At 42.7% G+C, this 9,727-nt stretch overlaps 1 protein-coding gene and 1 pseudogene across 1 annotated transcript; one reads left to right on the forward strand and one right to left on the reverse strand.

Moving 5' to 3' along the window:
* Positions 1–56: 56 nt before the first annotated feature.
* Pfn4 (profilin family member 4) lies at positions 57–9,727 on the forward strand. Its single transcript, XM_048436670.3, has 5 exons — positions 57–626; positions 812–1,023; positions 4,917–5,054; positions 5,887–5,992; positions 9,170–9,727. The coding sequence occupies exons 2-5, from the start codon at positions 907–909 to the stop codon at positions 9,196–9,198; spliced, it is 390 nt and encodes a 129-aa protein (XP_048292627.1). The 5' UTR covers positions 57–626; positions 812–906; the 3' UTR covers positions 9,199–9,727.
* Positions 4,286–4,596, reverse strand: LOC125402105 (small ribosomal subunit protein eS27 pseudogene; annotated as a pseudogene).

The following is a 9,727-nucleotide window of genomic DNA, read 5'->3' on the forward strand; positions in this document are numbered from 1 at the left end:
CAGCTGCCACAGCCAATCCGCTTTCGCCCGTGCCCTTCGGTTCCGCCCACGCCCCTAGGCTCCGCCCATGCCCGCTTCTGGCGGAGCTTTGACTCCCCAGTAGCGCTGGAACCCGGTGTTTAGCTCCCATTCCCCAGGACATCGGATTCGGTTAGGCTGCCGGCTCGCCCTCAGCCGCCTCTCCGAAGGGAGCGGCAGGAGAGGGGCGATCGCCGTGCTAGGTTCCTGGTGAAGGAGCGTTTGTGGCGGTTGACTCTGTGATGGCGGCCCATGGGCAGGAAATGTAGCCTAAAGGACTTCCAAGGTGGTGGTAGAGCTCCGGTCTATTGACCAGTGTCTGTCTCCAGCGTTGATGCTGGTCAAGGAGGAATGAAAGAAGGATCTCATTTAACTCGGTTGTTCTCCTTAGTCCGTGGCTATGAGATTCTTTGGGTAGCTGGTAGCTTCTTTTTGTTTTTACTTTATTTGATTTTTATTTATTTACTTGTTCATTTCTGCGGGTCTGAGGATTGAACATTTCCCTCTCTACTACGAAGAGACAGGGTCTCTCTGGCCTTGAACTTGTAACCTTCCTGCCGCTAGAGTACCTGAGATGATAGGCATGGACTTGTGTCTTTAAACCCCAGGTAATTCTCATGTAAATCATTTCATAGCTAAAAATGTTGAGGCTCTGATTTTTTTTTTTCTTCAAACTCCGCTTAATAAGTCATTCTTTGAACTCTGGTTTTCTATGGTGTTTTGTTGTTTAATTCTGAGTACTGGTTAACACTGGGTGGCAGACCACCAATCTCACTCTTCCAATGTTTTAAAGGTCACCCACTGATACTAAAACTGAAGCCTCTGAGGCATTTACATGATCATACTTGGAGGCTTCAACTACAGTTCCTGGTTCAGAGCTGAGGAAGCATGAGTCACTTACAGAACTTACTGTTAGACACCTTGCTGGGGACAAAGCATGTGGACAGTGCCGCCCTCATCAAACTCCAGGAAAGGAGCCTGTGTGTGACATCACCAGGATTTAGTGTAAGGAAAAAAACTTAATAAAAAAATAACTTTCTAGGTTAGCATCCAAAGTATTGTTTTTTTTATCATGTCATCTTCATATATGTGCTTTGAGTGGACAATGTAAAAAATGTGAACATGTTTCAACAATATCAGAATTTATTGAGTAATGATAAATTTATTAATAATAAAGGTACAGTAGTTTCTGTGGCATCAACTTGATATGCCTGCTTTCCTTGGTAACCGTGACTGAGACGAACACAGGCTGTTTTATTCCCATCTGAATTATTAATATCAAATCTTGGATCACACAATGATATATGTGTGCACGTATACACACAACCATATATATGTATGTATGGTTCCAAATGGCAATAAATTGTTAAGAGGTTACAGCAGAGTTCAAGGGTTCTCATACATCCTGAAAAGAAGGGAAGTTGGTAGAAATGTCATAGATATTTGACAATAGATATCGATAAACTGACAGAACCAGCGCTCCAAGAAAGAATCTGGAGAAACTTTGGTGAGTAGTTAGGCTCCTGCAGATCACAAGTTTGAGAGTAAAGCTGCAGAGCTGAGGCAGCCGCAGGGGCAGAAGGGCAGGACTGGGTCCAGACAGATCGGTAGACAGATGGACAGGGCAGGTCCAGGTCAGTCGGCACCAATGCCATCTCAGTGCAAGGTGTTTGCTTCTCTGTGGAGTCCAGGGGAGGGAGTTGCACCCTCACCTTGGTCTGTTGTATATGGTATTTCTTGGGCCTGGTCTTTCTGATATGGTTTTACTATGTCCATGTGCCTCTGCTTTCTCAGTTTACCCTCATAAATGTATAGAGGCGCAATCTTTCTCCCCCAGGATAAGTCACTTTTCAGTCTGTGTTGCGTCGGTGGCGCTTGACGGACGTGCTATTCCAGGTGTGGAGTCATCCTCCATCTTCAGATGGTGTCTCTCCGAGCAAGAAACATTGAAAAACTGTTGTTTTAAAGGCATGGAGTAACAGGGCAAGGCCCAGCCTGATCCCAACATGGTCATTATACCTTGTTTTCTTTCATTCCCTGCCCACAATGCCCTTTTCTGTGCCTTCTTCCGCTTCAGCTTGACTCCTGTTTTCTTATCGTGTGTAGCCCGTTGTCCTATTTCCCACCTTCTTTAAGAGGTCTTTCTTCCCTCTTATGAGCCCCTAAATTTTTCACCTACAGACACACACATCAGTAAATATATTCATACACATAATTGTAAAGATTTGTTTTTATTTTTATGTGTATGGTTATTTTGTCCGCATGTTTACGTACCGTGTGTATACAGTGCCTACAGAGGCCGAAAGAGGGCTTCTGATCCTTTAGAGTTCTAGATGGTAGCCGTAGTGTGGGTGGGCAGTGGGGAATGAACCTGGGTCCTCTGCAGGTGCTCTTACCTGCTGAGCTCTTTTTCCAGCCTCAACCACATCGTTTTAAATCCACATTCTATATGTAAAAGAAAATGTGCTAATTGTCTCTCTGGGTCTGGTTTATTAACCCTTAACACAGTGATTCCAACTACAGCTATTTATCTGCAAATGTCATTTTTTTTCCCCTCCAAAATGGAGTCTCATTCATTGTGTAGGCCAGGCTGGCCTCAAACTACAGAGATCTGCTTGCTTCTGCCTCCCAAGTGCTGGGATTAAAGGCATGTGTCATCATGTCCAGCAATGTCAATTACATAAAATTACATTGTGTACGTATACCACATTTTTTATTCACTCATTTATTATCCAGCATCTAGATAAGTCTGTGTCCTGGCTATCATGACTACTACTCCAGTGAACATGTACATGTGCCTATCTCTTTCTGACATGTTGAGTCAAAGTCCTTCAGTTATTCATCCCCCAAAGTGGCGGAGCTAGGTAATTCTAGGGGCAGCTTTTTGGGAAGGAACTTTCCATACTGATTTCCATAGTACATGCCCAAGTTTGCATTCACACCAGCAATGAATTAAGAGCTGCTCTCATCTTTCCCCACATCCTTGCCAGCATCTGTTGTCATTTGTTTTCTTTTTTCTTTTTCTTTTCTGTTTTTAAGAAGGTTCCTTACAGCCCAGGCTAGCCTGCAACCTGCTAGGTAACCAAAGATGACCTTAAACCTCCTGCCCCTACTTCTCAAGTGCTAGGACTATCATGGAGCGCCATGCCTGGTCTATATAATGCTAGGGACTAAATCCAGAGCTATGACATGCTCAGCAAATGCTCTACCAATTGAGCTACATCCCTGACCTCATTTGGTTCTGTTTGACTGGCATATGGTGTACTCTCAAAATGCCATGTATACGTAGTGCCTTCAGGATTCAGAAGACTCATATCTCCTAGAACTGTAAGCCACCATGTTGGTGCTGGGAATTAAATCTAGATCCGTCCTTTGCATGAGCAATAATTGTTCTTAACTACTGAGCCATCTCTCTAGAACTATTGTTAGTTATGTATATGTGTGTATATCTGTTTATATGTGCATCTGAGTGCACTGTTCTTGGAGCCTCGAAGAGGGCTTCAGATCCTCTGGAGCTGGAGTTGTAGGCAGTTGTGAGTCACCTGACATGGACGTGTAGGAACTGTACTACTGGACTCCTGTCCTTTAGAAGAGTAGCAGGTGCTCTTTAAGTACTGAGTCAGATCTCCAGTCCCTCAAAGCAGTTTTAATTTGCATTTATCTGATGGATGAATCTTATTTTTTTCAAGTATTTGACCTTTTGTGTGTCTCTCAAGAATCGTCTGTTCTCTTGATTGATTGATTGATTGATTGATTGGGTGATTTGGGATTTTAGTTTTGCAGGGTTTTTTTTTTTTTTAAGATTCATTTATTATGTATATAGTGTTCTGTCTGAAGAGGGCGCCAGATCTCTTTACATGTGGTTGCTGGGACTTTAACTCAGGATCTCTGGAAGAGCAGGCAGTGCTCTTAACCACTGAGCCATCTCTCCAGCCCGAGTTTTGCAATTCTTTATTTACCCTTGGTCCATGAATCTCTGTCCACTGTATAGTTGGTGGTTGTTTCACACTTGTGTTCCATCACTTTGTTCTAGTATTGTTTCCTTTGCTGTAATAAACTCTTTAATTTCTTGTGATCCCATTGGCAAATTCCTGAGGCCTGTGCTATTGGAAGTCCTTTTCAGAAAATCTTTTCCTGTAGATATGACTTTTAAACAAAAAAGCCCTTTCTTTCTTTCTTTCTTTCTTTCTTTCTTTCTTTCTTTCTTTCTTTCTTTCTTTCTTTTCTTTTCTTTTCTTTCTTTTTCCAAAATGTGTTTATTTGATGGTTCCCACTCATCTCAAATCAGGTGCCTTTCAGTGCTGCTTCCTCCTGAAGGAGCATCCTTCTGTCAGTCTTGCTTTCCCGCCTGTAGGCTGACAGAGGACAGTGGAGCGGCCAACACTCAAGACTACCGTATGTGCATGGCTAAAGACCATTGTGATTTTATAGCATCCTGGGCACTTCACATCCATAAAGTAGGAATTGGGGCTCTGCACCAGGCGCTTTTTCTTGTGTTTCCTCTTTTCCTCCTCTGGAGAGGGATGAAGGAGATCTTTTGCGAGAGGCATGTTCTCGTAGGGAGGTCCTTACCGCTGGAAAGCCAAAAAAGCCTTTTCTACTAGAAAAAACCATTGGAAATGCTTTAGACTACGTTTAGACCACATAGTCGGTCTCAATCAGTAATTCTGTAGTTGGAAGAGCTGCCATAGACAGCATGGCTATCCTCTAATGCTAGCTTATGAACAATGGAACGTGGGGTTCATGTAATGGTGACATGTCACGAGTGCTATTCTTTTGTCCAGTCATTTTTTAAAAGTGAAAAACATTCCCAGCCTTCAGGTCATTTTAAAAAGCAGCCAACCAAATTTACCTGGCCAGTGGCCATGCTTCTTACCTGTCCTGTTTAACCTCTGCAGGTAATGCCAAGTGATGTTCGAACACTCGTGAATGGATTTGCCAAAAACCCACTAATAACCCGAAGGGAAGGGTTGTACTTCAAGGAGAAGGATTACAAATGTGTCCGGGCGGATGAGTATTCTCTTTATGCTAAGAACGTAAGTATTCAAGATTCGAAGACAGATGGGTAAAAATCTTAAGAATTTTACTTCGGTTTTCTTTATCCCTCCTGATGCTCTCTGCAAAACATTACTATTAGCCTTGAGTTATTCAAATAGCAATCTAGTACCAGGAAGGCACTGTACTGTGAAGTGTGGAAATCCTCACGAGGGCTGGGGATGACATGAAGAGCAGAGACCTCACCTACAGCGTGCAAAGCTCCGGGCTTGGTCTCCAGCACTGAAGTGAATTAAAGAAGAAAAAAGCACTTCTTGTCCAAAAGTAGTCTTAGCCAGATATCCAGGCTGTTAAAATATTTCCTCTGGACTCTGTCAGCTGAGCTACCTTCCTGATACTGTTCATCCTCCAGTGTCATGACTTGCTTGTCTTGGGTCCTGAAACCCTGCGTGGGGGCAGCAAGGGAGGAAGAAAGGACAGAGACACGGACACATACAGCAAAGCTAGGATCAGGTGGGGTGTTTAAATACATTCCAAAGTTCATATACCTGTTAGGCACAGAGGTAGGCAAGGAAAGGTTATTACCGGGCAATAGCCCAGAATACTTAGTTATTAGGCTCTAGACCTGCAACGTTCCAACCTCCCCACAGTCAGTATGCTTTCCAGGAATTCTTCTTCACAATACGTGCAATATTAGTACAAAAAAACTGAAACTTTTCAGAAAATACTACTAACTTTCTCAAAATAATGGAAGATTAAAATATAACTACAAAAATACAAAGAAGTCAGGAAAAAGGTTTTCTTGTTTTGTTTTGTTTTGACTGTGTCTGGGGTAACTCCTGGCCAGAGCGTTCTATGTCCTTCCTCACCCAGGAGAACACTGGTGTGGTTGTTGTGAAGACCCAGCTGTATCTTCTGGTGGCCACTTACACTGCAGGCATGTATCCTAGCGTCTGTGTGGAAGCCACAGAGAAGCTGGGTAAGTTGGCCTCCCACTGAGGCTTGAGACCCTGCTCAAACTAGCCAGGGGAGAAAGGAGGAATTTATTGGAGAATCCAGGGATGACTCACATACACACAGAAAGTGTTGAACACAGGGGAGCCATGGGAAAGGCAAGTACCCTGGATGGGAACACTGCTGGACTGCAGGCAGTCTGTCTTGTCTCTGCTTCTTCGTGAGTCAGCTTTGCTTTGTCCCATTGCAATGCAACTGCTTCCTTCCCTGGCTTGGTAGCAGGCTGATTTGTGTCATAGTTTACCCCTACTTCCACCCCTATGTCAGTAAGCTGTGCAAGAGAGATGTGCAGGGGAGCAGAGAGGAAGCAGGTTAAAAAGGAAAGAATGTTAGGGCCCACCCTGGAGAGGGAGCTGCTGGTGGAGAAGCAGCCATCTTGGTGTGTAGTGCAGTCCACTTCCCTGGTTTACAATGGGGGAAAAATAAGACTTAATAGATAATTAAAGTCAGGTTTGAGCATAGCAAATGGTAAATCGCCTCTCGTGACTTTGTAGATGCCATCCTACCTGCCAGAAATGCATTCCTGTCCTGCCCATGCCCCCTCACATCTGGTTGGTACATTCCTCATCCTCACTGAGGGTCCGGCAGATCTGGGTGCCTCTTCCACTGTGCTGTGTGTTTTATGCACACCACTGCTGTTACTCCCATTAGATCTCTTTGTTGATCTGGATTACAAAACTATTGCAGCAATGCCATCCTAATCCTCCCCCTACCTGAGATCTAGCACAGTACATGATTTTGAGTAGGAAATTACTGTTTGTTTGATAAATGGAGATGTGAATGACTTCCACCTAACAAATCCAGGGCAGTTCCAGTGAACTAATCTCAAATGAATGTGTGAGAAGTTAAGTCCTAGAAAAGGAGGCTCATTTTCAGCAGCATAGGAGCAGAAACCAGACAGAGACCTATAATTTGAGCTAATATATCTCATTAAAATATTTATAATGAAAGTAGGAAGACAGGCCACTAGGCTTTCAATAAACCAGGCTTTATTCTATTGGCTCAGAACCAAGGCTAATTCCATAGGGAAGGCCAGAAAGTTCCCTGGCTTCATTGTAATGAAGATTCTCTGACTGTTTATTCATTCATTCATTCATTCATTCATTTACTTAAGGCCACAAAAGACTCAAAAATATAATGCAGCTGACACAGCGCCAGTTAGAACCCACTGTTGTAAGAAGGGACCAGCATGTTAGAAGTGTTTGGATAGCCTAAAGGGTGGGTCAGGCTGCTCCCATCAGCTGACTTAACTGTGCTGCCTTCATTACTATGGCTCTCCCTCCCTCTCCTCCTCCAGCTTTCTCTCTCTCTGATATAGGGTTTCACTGTGTACCCCAGACTGGGATCAAACTTTTAATCTTCCTGCTTTAGCCCACTAAATTCTGGGATTACATGCATGTGCTAGTATGCCCCCTAATTGTGCTTTTCTCTATTAAAAAAAATATGTGATTATTGCAGAAAATTTGAGAAATAAAGAATCAAGGTGATTAAAATTTTTTTTAACCTCTGAATGTAGACCATACACCTGTATTTAAACCACAGCACATAGGAGGAGTGGGTAGATCTCTGTGAATTCAAAGCTAGACTAATCTGTATAGCTAGTTTCAAGCCAGCCAGAGTTATATGGTGAAACCATGTTCAATTGTTTAATTATGTTTCAATTGTTTTTTTAAGCATGACGTAATAGCAATTTTAAGGAGTCAATAGGCAGATAACCCTATATTACTCCACACAAGTCAGTCAGGTTTATTTTTAAACAACTATATTGGTAAATTATGTGTGTCAGTAAAATGTTAGCATCACTAATTCTAAGTTATCAGTTTTAAAAAGTTAGTATAACATTATTAAAGAAATAAAATTATTCCTTAAACTTCCTGTGACTTAGGCCAGGCAGTGGTGGCATATGCCTTTAATCCCAGCACTCAGGAGGCAGAGGCAGGTGGATCTTTGTGAGTTCGAGGCCAACCTGGTCTACAAGAGCTAGTTCCAGGAGAGGCTCCAACGCTACAGAGAAACCCTGTCTCGAAAAAACAAAAAACAAAAAACAAAAACAAAAACAAAAAACCCAAAAACAAAAAAAATCCTTCCTGTGACTTAACCCCTAAGTGAACAACCAAATGTCCTAGCTTCTTCACATGAGACTTGCCTCTCTCTTAACTAAACCCACATGTATGTAAGAATCTAGGCTCTGTGTTTTGTCATCTACATGGAAAAAAAGCAGATGGCTCATGGTTTGGGTATTTTGTTTATTCTCATTAGAATATCATCTAAGACCAGTCCTATAAAAAAGATGAATAGAAAAATAATTCATTTTTCTGAATTTGCCTGGCAGCAATTCTTACAATAAGTTAAGTTTTTAAAGGTCTTACTTTTATATTTGTTTTCGGTTTTTTGGGTGTTTTTTTTTGGTTTGGGTTTTTTGTTTGTTTGTTTGTTTGTTTGAGACAATGTCTTGCTATGTAGTACTGACTGGTCTGGAACTCAACATACATATTAAACTGGCCTTGAACTTGATGCTTCTAACACCCAAGTAGTGGGATTACAAGAGCGTGCCACCATATCTGACTAAAAGTCAATCACCAATACAATCCTGGTCTCCCCCGATCTCCATCTATCATGGTTGCGGTAGAGCAGTGATTCTCATCCTGTGGGTCAAGATCCCTTTGGAGGCTCAAGCAACCTTCCACAGATTAAGAAAGCAAGTATAATTTTTGATGAGTGAAAAACAGCCCTCAAATTTTTCTTATTAACAGATTTTTTTTTAAACGAATGAGCAGGCAGCAGGTTCTACTGTCCCCTGAGCCCTCCCCCACCCATTTTCCCTTGACAGTTAGTTATGTGTGCCATCATTCTCTCTGCATGAAGAACTAGTCACTCCCCAGAGCAGCTCAAATAGCCCTATCACTATGGAGTAGAACCGAGGATCGCATACTCCATAGTGTATGATCTGTCTCTCTTACTAGGCACAGATCTCCACAAGGACACGACCTGTGTTTTATCCATCCCGTCATCCTGTAACTCCACTACATGGCATGGTACCAGCACGTGGTAGTCAACCAACACTGCTTATTGAAAAATGAATGAATTACATTGTAATGTCAGTTCACACTCACAAATTATTAATGTGCTGTGTTTCTTTCAGGAGACTATCTAAGAAAAAAAGGAAACTAAACCATCGGACAACTAGTGAAGACAACTTTAGTATTTTTTAAAAAAGTACAGATCCTTAAGAAAAAATATTTTGTGCTTGAAAACACTGAGTGGAAGACAGAAACAAAGACTGAGTTAAGGACCATTTTTCTTATTTCAAGTGTTCATCATCTCTAATCAGAAGGACCTGATCAGCTCGTTCCTTTTCTTTAAGCATTGGTCACTGACATGAAACCTGAGTGCATTAACGACTTTTCACAGGACAAGTCTGATGGGAGTCTTGCCTCCAAGTCCCCACACATCCTGCCAGATATTCCAAGAATACAGGCCCTAGTCACGCCTGTGTGTGAGCCTCATGCACATCGAAGTCAGAGGAGAGCTGTGGAGTCGGTTCTCCTCGTCCACCATGTGGGTAGTGGGAATGGGACCTGGGTCGTGAGGGCTGCTGGCAAGCGACCCCACTGAGCCCTCTCACCAGTGTCCCCGACCACTCTGTACCCAGGCCGTGTCAGTGTCAAACCACCTTAAATTAAAGTAAGCTTAGAAAATC

This window comes from Myodes glareolus, chromosome 6 (assembly GCF_982192425.1).
Source record: "Myodes glareolus chromosome 6, mMyoGla1.1, whole genome shotgun sequence".
Classification (NCBI taxonomy): Eukaryota; Metazoa; Chordata; class Mammalia; order Rodentia; family Cricetidae; genus Myodes; species Myodes glareolus.

Excerpts from the sequence above, each read along its gene's own strand:
- Pfn4 (XM_048436670.3), top strand. The coding sequence starts at position 907 with ATGAGTCACTTACAGAACTTACTGTTAGACACCTTGCTGGGGACAAAG. Across the intron at positions 5,055-5,886 it reads ATTCTCTTTATGCTAAGAAC|GAGAACACTGGTGTGGTTGT; the intron begins GTAAGTATTCAA and ends TTCCTCACCCAG. Across the intron at positions 5,993-9,169 it reads GGAAGCCACAGAGAAGCTGG|GAGACTATCTAAGAAAAAAA; the intron begins GTAAGTTGGCCT and ends TGTTTCTTTCAG.